Source organism: Meleagris gallopavo, chromosome 1 (genome assembly GCF_905368555.1).
Source record: "Meleagris gallopavo chromosome 1, MGAL_WU_HG_1.1, whole genome shotgun sequence".
NCBI classification, from domain to species: domain Eukaryota; kingdom Metazoa; phylum Chordata; class Aves; order Galliformes; family Phasianidae; genus Meleagris; species Meleagris gallopavo.
Genome location: NC_139404.1, coordinates 114,472,673 through 114,497,097, shown reverse-complemented (window position 1 = coordinate 114,497,097; position 24,425 = coordinate 114,472,673). Strand labels below are relative to the sequence as shown.

Below are 24,425 nucleotides of genomic sequence, written 5' to 3'. Positions count from 1 at the left end.
AGCTGAACATGAGCCAGTAGTGTGTCCAGGTGGCCTAGAAGGTCAGTGGTATCCTGCCTCAGAAATAATGTTGCCAACAGGACCAGGGAAGTAATTTTCCTTCTGTACTCACTACCTCAGGTACTCTGTTCAGTTTTGGCCTCTTTACTACAAGAAAGACATCAACACCCTCGAGCATGTTCAGAGGAGGGCAGCAAAGCTGATAAGGAGTCTGGAGTGTAAGTCTTATGAGTAACGGCAGAAGAAACTGGAATTGTTTAGTGTGGAGAAGAGGAGGCTCAGGGGAGACCTTATTGCTCTCTAAAAGTACGTGAAAGGAGGCTATGTTGAGGTGGGCGTCAGGCTCTTCTCCCGCATAACTAGCGATACAGTGAGAGGGAATGGCCTCGAGTTGGCCAGGGATGTTAGGAAAAATTTCTTCTTCAAATGAATGGTCAGATGCTGGAACGGGCTGTCTAGGAAGGTGGCAGAGTCGTCGTCCCTGGAGGTTTTCAAGAAACATTTTAATGTACTAAGGGACAGGTGGGGAAATATTTAGTGGGAAAATACTGTTTTCGGGTGGATGGTTGTATTTCTTGATCTTGGAGATCGATTCCAACCTTTGTGATTCCCTTCCTCTCTTCCTTTACTATTATTATTTTAAGCTCACTAAATATTCTGGTTAGTAATTCTGAATAATTTAATACATAAATCAAAATATTTCAAGATAGGAGGGGGAAAAGCATGGTTTTGACAGCTTGTCGTATGAAATTAAGAAAAATGTTCATCACTTCAGTTTAAAGGAAGAATTCAATACAGATAAAGGCTGGATTAAATTGCTAAATTTTTTGTTGTTTAAAAAACAGGTAAGTTATATAAGGTGTAGGTGGACATTTATCTTCAGAAAGATATCAAAATGGAAGGGTTAGAAGTACTCAATTTAGGGAGTTCTGAGCCCACTGTTGTTACATGGAATTATGAAGTAAGTGCAGGTATTAAGGAGAAATTACAAGGCTTTGAGTTCTTTTGTTAGTCTGCCTGAAATATCATGCCTGCAAATTTCAACCTTAGTGTCAAAGAAGTAGTATATTTTGATGTCGCCACTCCTTTGCATTACTTCAACACACCCATATGCATATGCATATTGCAGTTCTGCACTATTCACATAAGTTGGGGCATTGTTTTGCAAAGGCTATCTTACATTTCTCTTTCTTGGTTAACGGTATATTTGATTGTTACTGGAGCGGATGTCTGGAGGTGATGAACAAGGAGATTTGACTTTGTCAGAAGTAAAATCTGTAGGATAAAACAAGTTATTTTGTGAGAAGTGCTGAACATTGATGCACATAAATATTTTATTTGTGCTGAGTAACATCTTCCTTCACAACTTAGAAACTAACGATGGTGCAGTGGCTTCTCAAGAAAAAAAAAAGGCAGTAGTAGCTCGCAAATTCTCTTTTGAAGTCACATAAATGTCAGAGTGCATGGACCATGCTTTAATAATTTACTAGTTTTAGAATTAGTTACTTTGGAAAGGCTGTTCTTATATTCAGAATCTTTCTTTTATACTCAGTCTGTTATGGGCAAAAAGGGGACTACTCAGTATGTGAAAGACAAAAACGAATCCCAGAGCAGCTTGTTCTTTCTAATCCTGCTCAGAACAAGAGGCAGGACTACATGATCTCAAGAAGTGTCTTCAGCTTCATCTGGTCTGTTGTTTTGTGATTTGCTAAGCTGCACAGATAGCCACACTGCTATCTTGAAGAATTTTGTTTTCGGAAAAAAATATTTCCATTTAAAGCTTTCTTGTTTGAGAAGCAAAATTGTGCCATATCTTGTCTTAAGGTATTTCATTTTCCCATGAATGGAGAGGAGGAAATGATGTCCAGCATTAAGAATACCTTATTTAATTTGTAGCTTATGAACACGGTTGACTTCATGTGTGATCTTATTTTTCTTTCCAAATCCTCTTATGAAGGACTCATTGTGTCATGGGTTCCTAGTAGTTGGGAATGTCATGAGGTGCATTTATATTCAGTAGGAAAGGAGATAATCAAGATACTAATTCCCTACAAGCTTTAACTTGTCAAAGAGACCTTTTGATATATGAAGTAACAGAAAACCATGTCCTAGTTCATACTCTGATGAAGGCCGGGGGGGGGGGGGGGAATGTTTTATTTCCAAAGTAGAATAAAAGTTGAAAGTACTTTCAAGAACTGTTGGTTAATATCAACAAGTTTGAGATTATTTGTTGTTGTTGTTGTTGTTGCTTTGTTGTGTACTTGTTGTATGGTTTATTTTGTCAACTTTCTAGTTCTACCAGTTAGGATAATGCAGAATGCTCACTTTGACACCCCTTCTCCCCTTCTTCCTGTTCAGTTCTGGCCTAATATCATATTGCTTTCCTTTATTTGCAATTATTTCTAATTCCATAGTTAAGGAAACTGTTGGGAGGTGTGCTTCTAGATGACTAATTGTTTTGTTTTTTTTTTACTTTCTTGTTTTCCAACCTTTTTATTCATCTGTATTTTTCCTTTTGGAACAGGTATTCAAACCCACCTAGTTAGTATCTCCAATTTGTTTTTTTAAATGTTGTTCCATATTTTGAATATGGATGAGATTGTTGGAATGTTAAATGATGTCTCAATTTAAAAGAAAAACTTTTCTCTGAGAAAGGGGGTATCACACTTTCAATGTTACTTTTGTTATAGAATCACGGCAATGTATTTATAATGATCATGTAAGAAGTGGGGAACTGATCTAGATATCAAAGTAAAACTATATTCAGTTCAAAACTATAAGTATCTTTAAAAGACTGGAAATAATTTTACTGCTTAAATCTTGTTTCTGCTTTTCAGTGTGAAGCAGGAAACTGCCTGTACAACTGTACTCCTAAGGTCTGATTTTTGGTTAATCCTTAATGGAATCAGGAGTTTGACTTAATGAACTTTATTGGTCCCTCCAACTTGGGAGATTCTGTGATTCTGTTATTCTGCATCTTTTGAGCTTGTGGTCTCATCCAACCTCCAGATTATGTTGTCTTCACTGGTGAAACAGAATTCTACATATTCTGAATTCATGTGACATAATGAGTCTAGTAAAACCATCACTGAAATACCATGAGGTCTTTTGTATGTCTGTGTATGTATGATTTGTTACCTACACCAATCTGTAGTTTCCATTCTAATTTACTGCATTGCTATATTTATATTTTTTGGTGGATACTAGAATTAGTAGGCAATGTCCCAATTCACTGACTAACCATACTACACCGATCCACATGCTGTGAAACAAAACTTTTCCTACTGCTGAGAGTCAGAGTATTAGTTTTCTATCAAAAACTTAGTGAGTTCGTAGAAATCAAACATAAGTTATGTTGCAGGTTTTATGCCATTAAGAGTATTTTTTTAACTATAAATTCAACACTTTCATTAGTTGTTTCCAAAAATAAAAGACAAAATCCAATATCTGTGCAAGTTTCATGACTATATCATTACCTGAAAGGTTTAGAGAAGCGAAACAACAGATGTTTTAAAATAGTAGCTCTTGCCTTTGTTTGAGATGTATCTGTTCAGGTAACACTTGTTTAGCAGTGATAGCTTGGCAGTTGTCCAGCAGTTTAATTAGCACTTGTTTGCCTAATCTCTTATAGCAGATAATATTACTCCTGAATTCAGAGATTCTGAAAATCCCATATCTGACAAAGAAGGCTCAGTAATGAAAATTGCTATGTTTTTCCATTGTGTTTATCTTGGCAAGAACACCTACTAAAACACATTTTTTCTCTGCTAGCTAGAAAACATGCAGTTCAGAGTTGCAATCCCTGAGTTGTTCACTCTTCAGAAAGACAGAACTGAGCAAGAATTAAAACTGAATGAAAATAGGAGCGGGAGTTGAAGAGAAGGATGAAGTGTACAACAGAGCATCATTTTCTAGACAGATGTTAATTTGTTTCTCACCGGGTGAAACAGATCTGCTGTAATGTGTTTCTTTGTGGATTTTGAAGTGTTTTTGAGCAGAATATTTACGGAGCACTGAAGATTGACTCCCATCCCTGGATTGGTTCAGTTGCCAGATTTCTTCACGCAGGCTGATTAAATTGATTCTCACTTGACAGCTGCTTAGGGATGATATGTGAAGACGTGAAGACTTGTACTCACAGAGTAAAATTTTTCGTTTGTTTTTTTGTTTTTTTTGGTGTGGGTTTTTTTGTTGTTTTGTTTTTTGTTTTGTTTTTGTTTTTTAGAAAAGAGAGGAAACATGCTTAACAACTGGTTCTCAGAAGCAAAACCATCTTTGTTTTATCTCTTTCCCTTTAGCCATCCTCCAGGTCCTCCACTTGGCCTTTCTCTGGGGAAAGGGTTAAGGAAGTATAGTTAGTGACTATGTCTGGACCATAAAAGTAAAAACCTGTAATACAGATTTGCTTTCACTGGGAAACTGATTTTCTCTTTTTTAACAAAAAAAAAATGTTGGTTTGTTTGTGATACGGTCAACATCTTGCCACACAATGTTGAATTGGATCCTATAGGTCAGTTGATATATCGTAATGAACAAACTGAGAATAAAAATTGTATAATTGGTTGTTCTGTTGAGGAGATTTCGAATTCTGCCAAATAGTGTATCAAGCTTTTAGCTGTAATTCTCAAGCTGTGAAACCATTCTGTTTGGAACATAAGGAAAAAATTAAGCAAAGGAAACATGATAACATATAAAATGATTTTTCTATGGTCTATATGGACACTGGAATAAAATCAACAGTTTAAATTGTGGAAATCCTTATAGGAAATAACAGAATGTAGTCTGATGGACTGTATTAAGGGAGAACAAAAAAAAAAAAAAATTCTTAAGAATTTATTAAAATCACTGAAAATTCATTTTTCTAAAGACAAATGTAGACCCACCTGATAGAAGACAACCTGTAGCATCAGTAGCTGAAATAATTATTTTCAGTGCTGCAGTTTTGTGATTTCTTCTTTAAAATGCACTTGATCCAAGACTCTTAACGTATGTTCAAAAGATTGTTTTAGTGTTTTAACCGTATAATTTTGTTACAAATATGCTTCTTAAAAAATCCCACCTGTTCAAAGGAGACTGTTTCTTCTACCAAAGTGATCAATGTATATATTGATGAGTCAAATTATTTTTTCTCCTTTTTGTATTTAGATAGACATAAAAGATAAACATAAATTAGTTACAGGGCTCTCGCAAATTACTAGTCACAGTCGAGAAAAAATAATATGATACATTTGCATATGATATACAAATATACAATGTATGTATCTCATATTTGAAAATATATACACTTTCAAGTACGTATATGTATGTATGTATATATATACACACACGTGAAAATAGATGTGAGCTGACCAGAGTCAGTACAGAGGAAATTATATCTGGACTATGAAATAGTCCAAATAATTTTAAATTCAAAGTGTTTAGAAATGGAAATTTCTAAAATAAATACTTCGGAATAGTTTCAAAAAACTGAAGGTAGAAAATGTTGAAGCAATTTCCAATAGGAATTTCAGAAAAAAAGGGTTTAAGTGGCATTAAGATTTAGATTATTATATTGAAGTTGTTACCTCCATTGCTTGAAGTTTACAGACAACTAGAATCATTAACTAATCTATGTTCTGCTGAACAGTGGATTGTTTTAATAAAGGAAAAAGTGGGAATTATTTCTTGTTTTAAAAGATATACCTCATAAACTTCAGTAGAAGTTTTACTTTCTTACATAAATTAATGAAATAGATCTTAGGATCTCAGGAAGTAGCTACTAAAAGATTAAAGAAAATAACATATGCAGATTGAATTCAAAGAGCAGCTACTGGCATCTCAAGAAAAAAAAAGGAAATATTATCTTACTAAATATTAAGTTTCTTATTTATTTTCTTGATGGTTTGTATCACTGTATGTTTACTATGTAAGATTTTATTTCTAATGTTTTAGAATTTAATTTTGATGTCTTTTATCTAGAGTGGTTGCTTCTGTTATGTTGCTTAGTGTGTCTGCTTTACAGCAGGGCTTAGGTCACAGGGGACTAAGTAATTTCTGTTTTCCTGTCTTGGTGGGTTCAGATATTCAAGTAAGCCATTTAAACACAATAGATTTTCAGGATATTTCAAGATGGAAACAAACTATGCAGCACAAAATTCTGTTAGTTATTTCTAAAATCATTTGATTTTCATATTTACTTGTAACATGCATGTTTTGAGATCATTATGATTTCCTTTTCTTTTTTTTTTTTTTTTTTTAAACTGTTCACAGTGTTTAGTAACTTGATAGAGTTAGCCGGGATACCTTCAGGAAGGTGAAGAAAACAAGCTGGAGAATGGCTTAGGAAAGCGAGTGGAGAGGTCGAAGATTAAGTGAAAACCTTTCACATGAACTAATTTTCTTGTCAAGCTGAAATTTTCCAATATGCCTGGAAAACATTTTGAAGGACAACAAGAGAACGACCTTTTTGCCAAAGCAAAATCCTACTCTGACTCTCATGGGCATATATTCTAACAGTTTTACTACTCTTAGTTGCAGTAGGTTCCTCTCTCTTTTAGGCAAATGCATCTTTTTATACATTTGCCAGCAATACTAGAATTAAATTATAAGACAGCAGGGGAGAGATTTTAACCTAGTAGAAAATAAGATCTTCTGACCACAAATCAGGTAAAATGGATATCCAGAAGAGATCAGTTTAATACTCTATTATTTTTTTTCTCTATAAGATGCTATTTTCCAGGTTTAAAAAAACAACAACAAAAACTACCATATTTTTTCTGAAGTTGTCTTGTCTTATGTCTAGAGAATAAATTCAATGAGTTAAGTTTGAAATGGGAAGATTTATTCCTTTGTGCTTTCAGTCCAAATGTCAACGTGGCTTTAAGCATTAAAATAGTAACAGTTCTGTAATTATAAAAAGTCAAATTGTATAGAATGTACATATAATCATGTAACTTCCTCCAAATAAATTGAGACCTGCATTTTAACTGTGATACATAAATTCCTACAATTAACAATGGCTGTTCCATCTGTCTTCTATCCTCATTTTTAATCTCTTCTCGGCAAGAATGATGAGATATTGGAATGGGCTGCACAGGGAAGTGGTTTAGTGCCTGGAGGTGTTTAAGAAACATGCAGATGTGGCACTGAGGGACAAGGTTAATGGATATGGGAGTGATGGGTTAATGTTTAGACTAGGTAATCTTAGATTTCCTAAATAACGGTTCTGTGATTGTATAAGATCACATCTAAGGAAACAGAAAATGAGACTCCTGAGGATTAACTGAGAATCTTGGGATTGATATTTATGTGCCTCATTCAGTTTATTTACTCGACTACAGGTATGAAAAAATACATCATTAGCAGTTAAGCTTAATCTCATTAAATATTCACTCATACTGCAACTGTACATGTTTTGGTTTTGCATTTGTTTTTGTCTTGTTTTTGTTTTTCTTGCTTACTCTTCTTGGTTTATGACACATTGAATAACTGATTTGCATTTGCCACTTCAGGGGTCATGTAAGCTTACTTGTATTTTCTGTTTCTTAGATTTCTTGTGCTTTTTAGCTCTGGGCAAGATACGACATTTTGTTATTTTGTTTGTTTTTAAATGAAAATACACCTTTAGAAAATGTTGGAGTTTCATTCAGTGATTCGCTGAATGAAAGAGTTTCCTAACAATATCTTCCGCAGCAGAGTCATTCATATTAATCAGGTATTTTCAGTAAACCTATAATCTTTCTGTTGGAGGAATTTATTTGCTATGGTTAAGCCACAGACAAAATCAAACCTTTTCCTCAGGTATGTTTATTGTCATAAAAGATCATACCTTAGAGAAAGGCAGTAACCCATATAGGGGCTTAGTTTACTTACAGACTGCTGCCCAGCAGTATAGAAGACGTTGCTCAGCTGGAGATGATTTCAATATCAAAGACAATTTTTCCTTGATATTAGGAAGACTACAATGAGAAGAAATACTATTCCTTATTCTGTTTACAACTCCAAGTGTCAAATAGGACTCCGGTTTCAAACTGGAGGCACATATGACTTCTCCTACTGTTTGGCTAATGTGCCTAAAAATGAGATGTAAACAGCCATTCTGAGCTGCTGAATAACAGTAATTTATTACTGTAAAATGGCACAATGAATACCACCAGTTACAAAACCCTGAGGGAAGTGTGTGAAAAAATAAATGAGGGGTTGAAATAACTTTTCTGATGGGGAAAGGGAAATAGAAATCATACCTCATTTTGAGATGCCTGTACTGACATTTGTGAACTTTGCAGCTCTCCAGACTAGAAGCTGTAGTGTGGTTTCGCTAGCACAGTTACTCCCAACCTAAAGAAGAAAACAGTCTGTGCACTCTGTACTAGAGATGATTTATGTCCAGTCCAGGCTAACCTGAGACAACTTTGCCTTGCTTTTTGAATCTATATATGCTGTTTTTTTTTCACTCAGAACTGTGTGAATATTTCAACAGGATGCAAATAAACAAAAAAAAATCAATGATTCAAATATATATACGTGTATATTTTCATACACTTGATTGTTTTTCCTGGTACCTTTGAGAAGTTGAGTTCTGGTGGAGTTATGGCTCCACTGCTGTATCCCTATTTCAGGCAGTTAACCTGGTGGCCAAACACCCATTGAAGCAACTAGAACGTCCCAATTAATTTCACTTGAATGTATAGATACTGCAAGAATTCAAGGCAAGATGAATACCTTGATTAATGATCTTGCATTCAGAAGAAATTTCCTCCCCATATTCAAATTGCTAGAAATTCAGAAATGAATGTTGCAGTTTTATGTTCTGCTTCCTTCATCATTCTACCAGAAATTCCTCTTCAGAAAGTATTCCTCTCAAGAAAGCAAATAAGACAGAGATCGTAAACTAATCAATAATACATGAATGGAACATATCCATGCATACACATAGCATTGTGGTGTTCTGTAAGTTGATGTATATATAACTTACTACAGGAAAGCAAATGGGAAGGTAATGTGAACTCTTCCAGGATCTCTAGTTTTGTTGTTACTATAAAGACTTGGATTCAAGGGAGGGGGAGGGAGGGGAGAGGAAGCAAAAAAAAAAAAAAAAAAAAAAAAAAAAAAAAAAAAGTAAAACAAGCTTTTTATGCACTGACATTCGTAAAAACACAGAAATCTTCATTAACTGTGTTTCTTTTTGTCTGTGTTTTTCTCTGCTCTTTAGGATTATAAACTCTTATTTACTTTTAATGCCTATAGTGTACTTTTCTTTTTTTTTTTTCCTATCGTTTCCCTCACTTAATTCCCCTCAGTTTTTTTTTTCCCTTAGTTTGGGAGAAAGGAAATAGGAAAGTGGTTTCCTTTTTCTGACAGAAAAAGCCCCTAGTCTTTTTCCTCTCAGTTTGGATACATGAGCATGCATTAGCTTTGTCTGCACAAATGATGGGATCTGTGTCTATTGATCTACCTCAGCCATGCCTCCTGTCCTTTGGACAGGAGCCTATGTTTGCACGTTGCATGTGTAGCCTAATGCCTTCAGTACTAACAGCAGGCTGTAACACCATTGATCTCAGGTTGCACAGCTCCTGTCTGGAGTCAGATTTCCATCTCTTCAGTATTCCTTACACTGTGGAGCAAAATTCATCATAATTAATTAAAATGTGTATGTAAGTGTGCACAGGTGGATACTGTGTATGAAGAAAAGGTGAATCAGTTACTAGACTAAACAACACCTGAAGAAAATTTAAATAACCAGAGATCAAAATCTATTTCAGCTCTGTGACCTTATCTTGAAAAATATACTAACGTTTTCTTTACCTCGGTGCATTTGAGGTAGCAAAAAGACTGCACAGAGATCAAGCAGAGTGAAGGAGTGAAGGATCACTTAATAAAAGTTACTGACAGAGGAATATTTGGGTTACAAGGTGCTCTTACAACCATTTCTAATTTCACTGAATTTCTTTATAAAAGCATTCATTCCTTTGGTGATTACAATGATGTACTGTGTGCTTTCTTTAGTTTAAAATATGGACATAACTATGTACTTTTCTGCACTAATTGATTTTTGAGCATGTTAAGAACATTCACTCATTTATTTTAAAGTGACTTAATTTTTTGTGTAACTAAAGTACGGCCATCTGATAGACGATTAACTAAAAGCACTGAGGGTAAGAGATTTCTTAAGACAGTTTATCCAGTGCTAATGCTCTTCCAGTCATGCCTAATGCTCTTCTGGAGTAAAGCAAAACCTTTAGCTTCAGGCAGACATGTGAGTTCTAGGCTTGACTGAAAGCATAGTTTATTATAAACAGTTGTTTTTTGGGGGATATTTTGCATCTCAAAGAGGAAAGAAAAACATTTTCTTAAAAGAAAGAAAGAGAGAAAAAAAAAAAAAAAAGAAAAAGAGATAGGAGTGAGGGTATCACCACTGTGTTGTCCAATGCTGTAATTCCTAGTCCTCTTGATTTTGTGTACTGGGCTTCTTAGGATAATCTGTAAAGATCCACATAAACAACTAAGTGATGGAATACTAACTTTTTCTAGAAAAAAGTTACAGATCAGCCAAGAAATCTGTCTAACCCATGAAAGACAGCCATGAGATTCAATTTCTTTGAACCAATATAGTAGGATTTTCAAAATTGAAATTATAGCTTTTCTATTGGAAAACATTTTTAAGGCAAATTTAAGATTCAGGACAGACAGAAACAAATAAAACACAAAAGATTTATTTTTTGCTGCCTGTTGGTGAAGTTAACTAAGCTCTGTAGCATAAACAAATGTGACAATAGAAACATAATCTCTTATTTAAAATGTAATGTAATGTAAATAATGTAATGAATTGCACATAAGTATAGTACAGACATAGATTGTGTAGGTTAGATGTGCAGGAAAAAAGATAAAGTTTGAGAATGTGACTGAGTTGAATTCTTCACTTTCTGGATTGAGAAATGTCAAAAAGCACTTTGCCTATTTTTTATATACGCTGTAACTATGAAGACTGTGTGAGACTATATATAATGTATATATTATGTTTAGTGTAATTTAATGAGAACATTTTATCTGCTACATTTATCTAGTCTTACCCTGAAGAGAAATAGAAACATCTTTTGACCCAATTTGTGGCATTTCATGTAGATGTGCATTGAAACAATTCTTGAAATAAATGAACATAAAATTTCATATTTTTCCTTCTTTGGAAGTTACAAGTTGAATGTCCGAAGTCCAAACTCTTTCTCCCTTGAAACTTTAATGCTGAATACTGTATCTATGTATAAATTGATCTGCACCTTTTATACGTGAAAGGATTTTGTGTGAGGTTATTACTAGGAACTGTGGCTGTTAGGGCAAATCTTAGCCATCTGACCTGATCACAAAGAAGTAGTTCCAAGAAATAAGTCTGTTAATTAAACTCTGATATTTCCAAATATAAAAGCTAAAACCACTTTGAGTTGAAGGCAATATGTTTTTCCCTTGAAAAAGATCTAAGTCTTTCATTCCTTCGAAAAAGTATCTTGTATTTATTGAGTCAAGGTTGCAAAAATATGTTAGAATATAAGAATGTGTTTTGTTTACCTTGTCTAACAAGTCTTAATTTTGTTTCGGATGTAGTCTGGGGAATAGCATAAGCAGAGGAAGAGAAATGCTCTGATGTGATCTTGTCTTTAAAATTCAGTGCTCTTCAGCATACTTACCTGATCTATAAAGTTACCTGAGGGAGCTTTTTCTCTGAATCCCACGAGATTTGGTTTCCTAACTCAATTACACACATTTTGTTTCTTTAGATTTGCTCCAACCAAAACATTCATGATAAGCTTAAAAGTAAAATTTGTTGAAAGGAGCAAAGTTTTCTCCTCCAATTCAAATGATAATGATTTTTACTTCCTTTATTTAATGAGATTAAAGTATTGAACTGCTATATTACTCCAGTGGCCTCTTTGGTAAGCTGGCTCACCTGTGGCAGGCATGTGGCATCTGGGAAGAGAGGAAATGTCAAGCTAGGGAGCAAAGATTTACAAAATTTAATATCTTTGTAAGCTTTAGCTTCTAAACTTAATATTGGGGGGGGGGGGGGGAGAAGAGAAAGGAAAAGGCCAGATGCTGTAATAAGATGGGTCCCTCTAAAATGAAAGAAAAAGTGTACAGACAGATTTATAATGACTTTTTATAATCCACAGAGTGCAGATTTACTGTAGTTAATATTTTCTCTTTAAAGTTCAGTTAATATTATTGTTTCCTACTAAGTCGTTCATGAGGTTCCTATAGCCATTAAGCTATCATGTTTTGGACTTCATAGCATCTGCAAGAAAAGAAAATATACCATAAAAAAGTTATTTAATTAAAAAATTATTTCTATTTCATCAGCAAATGTGTTTCATTTAAAGCAATTCAATGCTAAAAGATTCCTATATTGCATATGGATGTAAGCTTTCATTGCGGTTGCATGGAGCAAACACAGTTGTTTTTTTTCCTGCAGCCTTTTATATCTTGCTTTCAATAAATGAAAGTACTTTTTATATAAAAAGGAATGTACTTTAATTAAAAAAACTTCTCAAATGGCAATGAATAAGTTAATTATTTTGGCAAGTGTATTTTCTAATTGTTATGCAGCTGAGCATTGTATAGTGTCCTGCTAGTAAGCTGCAGAGTAATATTAAAAAATTCCTTTGGCCACTGGGATATTCATAAAGAAACATCTAAAGGCCCCTTGGTAATGAAAACAAATGCTGAAGTGAAGAAAAATGTGTCCTTCTCTAAGTCCAAGACACTTACTTGTATATACATAAAGTCATACACTCAAAATCTAGCATTATTAACTGATGTGACTTTTTTTTGCTACTGTTCTGTAATCTCACAACATAGAATAGATTAATCTGTTTAAACTGGCAAGTATTTTTTAATGTAAATGTGTGCTTTGCCCTAAGGATGGTTACACCGAAGTGCGCATTTTTCTGTTTGCTTGCTTTAGATTGTTTTGGAATTGTTTCTTGCTGTTTGTTTTTATTTTACTCATTTACTGCATTCTGATGTTAGGATAGTGCAGGTGCTGGCTTGACCAATCCAGTGGAAAAATCTTCTGGCTCCCAATGTGGCGCTGATCTCCAGTCACACGTTGGAACTGTAACAGCCATAACCATCTAGAATGCTCTAATGACTTGCTCAGTTCTTTTGTGTGTAGAAATACATACAGTTAATCAAATTGAAGCAGTGATGCTACATGTACTAAAAATTATTTGAAAGTAATCTTTTTTTTTTTCTTTTTTTTTTTTTTTTGGAGAAATAAGTTTTATCTTATGAATAAAGAAAAAGAAAAACCTTCCAAAAACTGTTTAGTGCTATTAAATGTCATGCTGCATTTTAATACTGTCCAATTGCAGATACAGATACAAATGTCTATCTGACAGATCTATATCTTTCAATAAGTCCATCCCTACATTTCGATTCTAGCTGTACTACTTCTGAGTTCTAAACAGTCATCAAAATCTATAGGAGTTATATGCAGTTAACATATATACTTTGATAAGTAATACTTATATTGTCAGTCCGAGATCACTGTTTTTAATATATTAATTATCGCCTAGTATTTAAAGATTAAAAGTAATGTAGAACAGATGACCAAACAGAAATATGAGTTTTTAATATGCATTATTGCTGGCAACTCATGGCCTATGTATAGTTAATTATATGCTTACAACTTTCAATCTTTGAACTTTTTAAAGTCAAAAATTATCCTTTGATTCAAAGTCTGGTTGAAATAAATTATGTTTCTTTGGGTCTCAGATCCTCTGAAGCACTCACTGCAAATCTTTTCATTTCTGCGTAGCTCCAGTCAAACAGTTGTGCTACTGCAGCTTAAGAAACATCCAGTAGCTAAGTCACAGCATCAAGGTGCTTGCACTCTCCTACACACATGGTAGTTTGATCAAATGTAATCTTCTTGTATTACAAACTAATCTGTTAGATTCTCTTGCATTTATTGCACATGGAGAGTCTTTACATGTTTAATTATTTCAATGTAGCTGATATTCCAAAACGTGATTATGCAGTTAAGTTCTTTTCTAGGAGAAAAAGTTTAAATCTGCAGCTGCTACCCAAGTGCTACTGAAATTTCAATGTGGAGAAAAACTTGTTCTCCTTCATAATCTCTGAAGTGAAGCTACTGCAGTACAGAATGAATTTTTCAGAAGCAGTTTCAAGAGTAAGAAGTGCTTCTGGGAAAAATTAAATAATTTGCCATCTGCTCTACAACAATACACCAGTACAGTTCAGGGAATCTCTTTTCTTGGAAATCTTTCCAAAATCCATCCTAGCTTGATTTGTTAAATTTTGAGAAATTAACATAGCCACTTGCTATGGTAATTTTTCTTCAGTTTGAGTTAGTATTACATTTATTTGCATTTCCAGCAGGATGTCTACGATCAATAAGTATCAGGATTCAGATTTCTAAATTAGGTAGTTAACAGTAGAAATTGTAGACCAGTGGAACTAGGGAGAAGTTCTATCAAAGTAAACTATAATGTGTTTTTGGGGACCAGGCAGGGAAAATGTCTAAAAAAAGTACCACAGGTACTCTACTGCCATCACAGAAGAAACAAAGGCTGCAGAATAGTCCTTAAGTAAAGGCGTATAGTAAATAAAACGAACAAGAAAAATCATTTTAGGTGGACACTGATCATTAATGCGATAACTATCAGATCAACAGAAATTGTACTAATAAACTAATCGTGTTTTGTTTTTATTGATTATAATATGCTGCCACCTTTGCACTGTAAATGTACAGAAGGTCTCTTTTGGTATTGAAGGTATTGAAAATGAATTATTGGAAGAAGGGAACACAAAGAAGCACAGAAGAAATTAGGTATCTGATTGCTGGATCTGACTAGAAGGGGTTAATTTTGTTCTTAGCAGTTTGTAAGGTTCCGTGTTTTGGATTTGTGACTAGAATAGTGTTGCTAACACCACCAGTGTTTTGGTTATTGCTGAACAGTGCTTGCATAGCATTAAGGCTTTCTCCCACTCCACTCTCCCAGGAAAGAAGATTGGTGGGAAGAGATGGGTAAGGGATTGTGTGCAGACACAGCCTGCTCAGTCAAACCAAATTGGCTGAAGAAATATTCTACAACAAATAGCATCATGCTAAGCAATAAAAAGCAACAGTTTGGCTTATGTGGTAGCTGTTGCTTGGAGACTGGCTGAGTATTGGTTTCCTTGTAGGAGGTTGCAACTGAATGCTATTGCATTAGTAGTTTTAAGTTTTATTTTTCTTCTCTTTTTTTTTTTTTTTTCCTCTTCTCTCTCTTTTTTTTTTTTTTTTTTTTTTTTTGTTAAGCCATCTTTACCTTGTGTCAAGATTTTTCGTACTTTTTCTCTTCCTATTCTTATCTTCTATGCCATTGTAGATAGGGCTTAGTGAGTGACTTGGTGCTTGGCTGCTGACAGGGGTCAACCCAGCACAACCTGATATTTCAGTAAAGGTGAGGCTACCCTTAAATGTGTATTCACAAAGTCTCCTATTTAATATATCATGGTGAACTACAAAAAACTTGAAAGAAGAGGGAGACTGAATGGACATCTGGGAAGAACGCTCTTAAGATCTAGTTCAACATACAGTCATTCTTTTTTAGTTGCTCTGACTTGCATAATACATCTTTTGATAACTTTTTGTTTTGTTTTTATTTTCAATTTAATGGTGATAATTAGAGGATTTATATTAATTCAGACAAAAGTTATCATCTAATTTGGCCTATTGTAGGTTAAAAATAATAAAAAAAAGGATGACATAAAAACTTTCAACAAGATATCTTGAGTCTGTGTAATCCAGTATCTGGGTTTATGTACTTTGTTTAATCTTAACGTAGCATTCTGAAGCCAAAACCTAGAGAATTATGAATTAACTTAAGGCAAACCTTGAGTTTATTTCTCCATTATTTTTCTTCCTGTGGACTTACGAGTTTGCCGAGGTTTGCGAGATAACAAGTCTTCCACGTTTAGTGCTTCTCTCAGCTGAGACTGAGAAGATTCTAACTTATGGGACCGAGCTTATTTAATAGACAATATGGTTCAAAATAATTTTTACATCAACTTCAAATGTCCTTCAGCACCCCCCTTTTCCCTTATTGACGTCACTTCATACCAGCCCTTACATAGTTCTAGACAGAGATCAAAATATTTAAGTTTTTAGCTTACAAAGTACTTTTTTAGAGTTTTATACGGAATCTAAATTAGGATTTCAAATGGAAAGTGCTGTCTCAGACATAAGTGCCACATAGTAATGTGCAAATCTGTAATAGCAGTCTTCGTGAAAAAAGGAAATCATGTATAAAAAATATTTTATGTGGTCATTTGAAAGCTTTACTACTGATGATAAATACATATTTTTTCATGCTTCCAATTTTACACTGGTACTTTCTTAAAAGTACAAAATTTAAGTAGTCTAAGAATAGAAGTGACCACACTCTTCTTTCTCATCTCCCTATGCACACTGCATTTTTAACTCTGTTACTTCATTTATGTTGGAATTTATTTTTATAGCAAATTAAAGGATACATAAGACAAAAATAGTGAATCTTTGCTTTCTTCATAAAAAGAATATACAGCAGAATGTCATGTGTTATGTTGCATATAGCAAATAGGCTCAAGTATTTTAGTAAGTATAGACAGTGTAATATTAAGAATAATTATGAGTGCCATCTGGAATGTATTTTTGTTTTCTTTTTAATGCTGGCTCATATAAGCGAAAAGAAACAACCGAGTTGAAATGAGATAATTCAGAGCAGAGTGAAAGTTTGAATTTTGTGATTTTTGATGGTAAAACATTATTGTGAAAACTGTCATGGTAGAATAATTTTGAAAAGAAAGTCTTGTGCGTCTTGTGATAAACTTCTGATAAGATTGTCTGTGAACAGCCAATTAGTGGAAGTCTATTTTCCTAGCAGATTATGACCCCAGAATCCCCTCCCTACTCAACAATCTTAGCCACATCACTGCATTATCCTTTGTTCACTTCCTCTATCATATTTTATATCCTTAACTATTACCAACTTATTTCTGCTTTCACTATAGACTTCCTCAATAAGACCTGATGCCTTCTGTCTTATGTACTCATCTTTCACAATTTGAGATCTATTCTTTCCTGTCACTTTTTTTTTTTTTTTCAAATACTTGATGTGTTAAGGAATCCTGTAATGGCTGGCAACTGGCAAATAGTAAACTTTGGCATTGCACAACTGTCTGTTACTCTCTCATTATTTTGTGTGCCTAGGTCCTGTCAAAAATTACAGCCTGCAAGGAGCTTGTTTATCTAACAGAACAAACTCATTATTAGGACAGTGATGTAGTGTGGTTTACTTCATACCTTGAAAACACTCAAGGAAATAACTGAGTGAATTATATTCAGCCTGGTCCTTGTGTTGCACAATTATGTATAGCAATAAATGGCAGCGTATTAAAATAGAGATCAGGGACTAAAACCATTCATTTGAGTGCTGTTGAATTATTCAAGTATTTTCCAATTTATAAGGTAAAGTAATAATAATAATAATAAAAAAAAGGATGCTTGACTGCTTGATGTGACAATTGAAATAAAAACATCTGGTATGTCTTGGAGTGTTTTTTTTCCACAGTTTTTTTTTTGCCACCTTTTTGTTGATTATATGCTTGTAGCAGCCATAATTTAAAAAGGAAACTGTAGGTACTTTCTTCGGAAAATACCCTAAAAGAAAGATAATCCAGTCAAAACTGAAATGGACCACTGTTAGAACACAAAACCTAACAGAAATCTCTCAATTTATTTAATATTAACATGTCTGGATAAATATTAAGCCTTTGCTCTTGTCTCTTCCTACTTATGAGGGTAATAGCACAAGTGTTTAATATCTAACTGCAAATATATAATATTTTTAAGGTACCAATATCAACAGAATATTCCAAAGATTTCTTTGAAAGTAAACTGTATTTTGACTGTTGTCGTCTTTGGGTCTTTGAAAATTACATTCTTAAATGAGTTGGAAATCAAGATTTTAATTTGTTTTACCGTACATCCAAGTTTTTCTAGACTGAAGAAAATGTTCTATGCGTCACATGTAGAGTATATGTAGGAAGTGCCCATTACAGCACATGCATGCTGTACATTCACAGTAATCTCTTTCCTAAGAACATGCCACTCTAATTTCCTTTCCGTTCTTTCCTTGTAGTCAGTAGGATTGTGAGCCTAGGGCACCAGATTATGAGGGTGTAGAAAGTGTAGAGTTCTGCAGACCCATGGAGGTTTTGCAGGGGACAGGAAGGATAAGAGGAACAAAGAAAAGGTGTAAAAAAAAGTTTGTTTTCTGTGTAAATTGATGTCTGGCCAAGCCCTGCACCTGATCGCCACAGTTTGTCCTCTCTATTTATTTTTCCCAACTGTTCATGCTTGTGTTGCACAAAATTAAAGTCAATAAATAATTAAAAAAGAAATTGCTCATTTCAGTTATCTCAAAAATTACCAGCATTTACCACAAGTGCATTTCTGTGTTCTTCCTAGAAAAGTACATTAAATTAATGGTGTGAAAATGAGGTTAATTTTTCAGCAATCAAAAGACTACAACTGTTCACTTAATGGACCTTTTTTTAAAGGCAGTTCTCTCCCAGAATGAAACTAACTATATAAGCAGAAGTCTCTGAAGCCTTTGGTAATCTCTTTTCATCTTCTCTTCTCTTTCAGCTGATGGATGCACTGACTGGTCTGTGGATTACAAGAAATATCAAGTTCTAGTGGGAGAACCTGTTCGTATAAAATGTGCACTCTTTTATGGATACATTAGAGCTAATTACTCCCTAGCACAAAGTGCTGGACTCAGCTTGATGTGGTACAAAAGCTCTGGACCAGGAGATTTTGAAGAACCTATAGCTTTTGATGGAACTAGAATGAGCAAAGAAGAAGATTCCATTTGGTTCCGACCAACAGTGGTACAAGACAGCGGACTCTATGCATGTGTTATAAGGTATTATATTTTAACATATTGCATTTAAATAATAGATATATCAAACATAACTCGTGATAGTGAGACTTTTATGCAAAGAAAAAATTTTTTGAATTTTTCCTTTTTCTTCTTCTCTTGCTGTTTCCTTCCCTGAAGTTTTTTATGCTTAATTAGAAATTACAGTTGAATGTTCGGGATACTTGGGGGGAAAAAAAAAAAAAAAAAAAGTTATATAAATTTATTTATTGCAATATCCAACATTTATAAGGTGGGTAAAATCAGATATGTAAGTCCTGTGTTGCTGCTTCTGATTCTGGTTTAATTCCTGTAATATTTTTTCTGGAATTAAAAGTTCCTTTTTCATACTTGGATTTCTTTTTATATGAGTTTTGTCCTTTGGTTTCTTTTAATTCCTTTTTTTTTTTTTTTTTTAATGTTTTTCCTGTGAAAAAGTGCTATTTGATGTAAAGTTTGAATTTGCATAAATGCAAATAGAGTATCGTTATGGCGAAGTTTCAAAAATTTTTATGGATGTACATATCCTAATCGCAACTGATTTAACCTGATAATGGAGGCTGGATACCAGATGTCTTCCAAAGGTATTTAAGCTTCTAGGTATCAAGGCTTATCACCATACCTTGGTCTAGATTCCAATTCCTGCTTTCTAAAATAGATGTAGAGCTTCTTTCTCTACCTTTATAATGCTTTGCACTGAGGTATTGTTTCCAGACCTTCAATTCGAAAAGATTATCTAGGCAATTTCTCATTTTCTAGCAGATTTATACAAGTTTTAACTTGATTTGAAATTACACAAATTAGAATCACAGGTAATGGGAAGAGTTGCTACTAATTGTTGTTTGAAATGTTTGGTTGTACTTAGGTGAACAGATGAAGCGGTGTTCCACTCTTTCAGCCTATCTATTAAAGCAGTGTTGCTACTCACACACCATAGAGTAAAAAAGAAAGAATTAAGCAGCTGAGGGATTAGACAAGAAATGCATAATGAAGCTATACTGATGTTAAAAGGGAAATGAGAAAGCGACTAAACAGTCCCGTGATATTTACTGTCTACTACTCTTCCTTTTGTGGGGGTTCAGGGAGGCAATGCTGTCTGAATTGTGCATGGTGAAAGATTTTTTCACTGTACGTGGTTTTTAACATTTGTTTCTGAGCTCTTTCCATAATTTGTGAGAGACTTGGTATTGCATCATTTCTTCAATAGTATTTTCAGTATGTTTCTTCTTCTGATCGGGATGGCTTTCTCTTTAAGCAAATATTACACATTACACTACTTAGGGGAAATATTTATGCTTAGATTAATGTTTTGAAGTGCATAACAGTAGCCATGAAGATGGCAACACTTGTGTCAGTTATTCCATAGCTATCACTCTTCAGACAAAGAAAATTTCAAACATCTGATATTGAACTTTCTAAAAGTTATAGATAAATGCTTCATTTTAATAATCAGTCATTCTTTAAAATTTGTTCATCATTTCAACCTGTGTTAATGTTTTATCTAAGCATATTTTTTTAAACTAATAAGAACTTTTTCTAATCTACTTTAAGCTATATCCTGCTTTTGCAGCACACACTTAATTTCCAACTGTCAGTGCTCTTATGTGTTGAGAGAGGAGAGATTATAAAAATAATAATGATTAGCTTGTGATACTGAATACTCTTATGACAAGATAAAAAGTCTTATCAGTTTCGGGAGATCCACTGGAATAAGCAGGTATCAGTTGGAGAGTACACAGAAGTCTCTGCCTAATGTTTTATATCAACGTTTCAGATATAAATTTGTTTCATAGAAAGGTTTTTCAATTGTATGATCAAGGTGGTTACTGGTAGAAAACAGAATCTTCATCTCAGAGTGTTTTATGCTTACTGTTAAAGATTACTTTGAAATAGTTTTGGATGCCCACTTACAATCAAGTTTAAAACAGAATAATTTATGTTCTTGAGATAAACATATATTTAGTATTTTTACCAGAAATAAGTAAGATAAATTCCTCAGCAATGTAATAGTTTCTTTTTCTTCCTTTGTTCCTTCAGATTCTTACACTATATGCTATCTGGGAGAAAAAAAAAAAAAAAGAAGGATTAGAGAACGAGAACTGTAATTGCTGTCAAGGATTGTGATGAAGATGGCAGAGATGAGAATGAGATTTAGGTGGTTTGTTTTGTTTTTTTTTTGTTTTTTTTTTGAACATTAAAAGTTTTTTTTTCTTATTTTAATGAAAAGAGCTTTGTATACCTTCAGAATGATATTATGAGCTATTTAGTTTTGAAGACTTAGTTGAGAAGCTCAATTAAAAGTCCAAGTAAAAAAACAATGTTCATTGTGGTTCTTGCAATAATTTGAGTAGATCAGGAACAAGAGACTGTCTGTAATAACAGACAGTAAAAAGGAAATGGGGAAAAGGAGAACTGAGCTTTGAATAAATGGTTCTTCCTCCAAGGTAACATGGTCAATAGTCCAGCTGAATTGCCTCTACGCCAATCCACACATCATAGGAAATAAATAGGAGGAGATGGAAATTGTGATGGAATTAGAAAACTATGACCTAATTGTTATCACAGAAACGTAGTAGGACAAGTTGCACAACTGGAATACATGGCTAAGGTCTATAAGCTCTTCGGAAAGGACAGCCAGGGCAGGAGGGGCTGAGGAGCTGCCTTCTAACTTAAGAGGTGAATAGAATGCAAATTGCTGCCTCTGAGAAGCAGTCATGAGCCTGAGAAACCCATGGTTGGAGAGCCTGTGAGTTAAAATAATGGTGAGACAAGGAGGAATGGTTTAAAACTAAAAGAGGGGAGATTTAGGTTAGATTATAGGCAGAGATTCTTACTTGAAGGGCCACAAGGCCCTGGCACAGCTGCCCAGAGAAGCTGTGGTGCCCCATCCCTGGAGACGCTCAAGACCAGCTTGGATGGGGCCCTGGGCAGCCTGAGCTGGTGGGGGGCAGCCCTGCCCATGGCAGGGGTTGGGGCTGGGTGGGCTTTACTTTTGCTTCCAGCCTAAGCCACACTATAATTCCTGGTTTCCATTTCAGATCTGCTTGGAGGGGTGAAACAGTCCAGTACTTGCTTTTTTTTTTCTTTTTTTTTTTTTTCCCCCTCATCAGCTCCTTCTTTCGCAGGTAGCCTTTGCTACCTGTGCCAACAGTAAGGAGAAGAAATTGCAAAGGAAGTGTAAAAAGAAAACAAACAAACAAACCAAAAGCTAGCTGCTTGCAAGTAAATGTGCATATTAAAAGACTAGTCGGTGGACCACACTAGTTTCTATAACGAGTAGATTGCAGTTGAAACATGAGGTTTTATTGCTTAGAGGAGTTGATATTTTTAGAAAAATTAGACTGAAGATAGTAGTAGCTCTTTTTACTTCAGAAGTAAAGAAATAACTTTAATCCTTATTCACAACTGTTTGCAGTACTCTCGTCTTTATTTTATTATCCCCACTTTTCTTCTGATGAGAAGCTGATCAAGAAGCTGAAAATTCAGAACATGAAGACTGAGTTCTTATTACCGAGGAACTGGTACACACCCATAGCTGGAGAAGTGAGGGCAGAAATAACTTTCAGCTTGCAGCTGTCAGTAGGTCTAATCTAGCTGGTAGAAAATGTATAAGCTCACATAGTGCTTCAAAAAAAGACAATCATGTTCTTTGTTTCAGGCATCGTTGTATTAAGTCCTTCAGTGGTTATAACATCACACAGTTGCTTGTTGTGTATAGGGACTGTAGCAAAACTAGATGAGCTACACAGAGAGAAAGTATATATTGAACTTAAACATGCAGAAATTGTTTATATAAATACACATATGCACCTGGGATAAGAGTCAGTGCATACTAGTTTCTGTCAAACTTTACCTCCTTCAGTGCTGCAAAAAAAAGTTGAAATACTGTCATTCTGTTGAACTGATATTATCTTACAGTTTTCATCTTTTTCTTCCCTGCCTCAGAACTTTTATAACAGTATGTCCAATAAAGCCCCAATATAATAACAGCTGATGTGAGTGGAGCCTGAGAATAAGGCGGGAATCAGATTTATATTAAAGTGCTACTGTGATCTGTACTGCAAAAAAAAAAAGTAATAGGTTTTCATGATTCATCCAGATAGGGTTTTGCATTGGTATGTCAGTTAGATAATGCTTAAAAATCATCTTTATCACCTCATATAGTGTATGTAGGAATTCAGATATCTTTTTGAGTTGAACATGCTCTTAGTAATTAGTGAGTTTGTTCCTTATAAAATCATGTTTTATAGTAAGGTTTATTTTATAACTAGAAATTCTCCTTCTAAACATAATGTATTGTACCTTAGACACTGTGTTCTTAATTGATATAATTCTCCTTTGTCCTCTGTTTGCCCTTGGTGATTGGATAATTTTATTTATATTATCTGTAGTCTAGTTTTTGTAAAGGTTTTTGTTTTTAGGTATTTACAAATATAATTGCTGAGATAAGTAGTGGAGAACACATACAAGTGAACTAGTCCTGTTCAGATACATGAGAGTGACTATGAACAAAACATCAGTTCTAGAAAAATATATATAACAAAAGAAGTTAACGGCCATGATTTCACCAGTGGTGAAGGGAAAAAATACTGTTAGTTCCTTATATGAAATACTTAATTCATTAGTAAATCATGTATTTTCAGGCACTTGAGAAAATAGAAGGAAAAGGCAAATAACTGAAACAGCTTGTGGATACTTTCAAAACTATTTTGTTTCCAAACATTGTTTTTAGATTTTTTTTTTGTCTTGCTTTCAGTCAAGCCAGACCTCAAAGATTACTTTTATCAAGTAATAAAATAGCACCTAAATACTTTGTATCCAAAAAATGTATCTCTTTCTTATTCTGTTAGGATAAAGTGAGAGTTTACATGTAAACATAACGTAAATAAAGATGCATATTGTGGTAACTTTATTTCATAATGAATTTTTTGGCCAGTTTTCATGCAAATGTAGTCTTAAATCGGTGGAGTTACAGATATAGATATATATTTTGTATCTTCCAGGCATAATGTTTACAAGCCCATTTGGCAAGTCAAAGTATTTGTAACAGTGAAAATAATGTTATGCAGACAATCTCTCTATAGAGAAAACCTAATGCTAATTGCATCTTGGTTGCTTATTTAGTGCTGCCATCTGTCAAATTAGCACTAGCTGCTAATTCTGGCTCTGCTAGTTTCATAGGTGGTGTGACTGACCCAACAGGTCTGGAGGTGTTTAATTGCAAAGGGTGAAAAGGTGATGATCAGACATCAAGATTTGCTCCATGATTTTAGTTCAGCCTTTTAATGCAGGAAGGATTATGATATAACCTTTGAGTACTAAATTTAGACTTAACTTAGAAAGCTAATCATTACTGAACAGTGAGGGGGGCTCCTATTTTCACTTATTGCAAGATGTACTGTTCACATCTAAATATGTCCATAAATACATATGCATCTATTTATAAACACATGCCGGCATATTAATATGCACAAAGTGTATAAGGAA

The 24,425-nt window shown here is 34.2% G+C and overlaps 1 protein-coding gene across 1 annotated transcript in view; it reads left to right on the top strand.

The window, feature by feature from the left end:
• Positions 1-24,425, top strand: part of IL1RAPL1 (interleukin 1 receptor accessory protein like 1) — a 601,327-nt gene that overhangs the window by 254,002 nt on the left and 322,900 nt on the right. Inside the window, exon 2 of the mRNA XM_085216858.1 lies at positions 18,665-18,944. Within this exon, the coding sequence (XP_085072984.1) occupies positions 18,665-18,944 (280 nt within the window). The remainder of the gene's footprint in view (positions 1-18,664; positions 18,945-24,425) is intronic.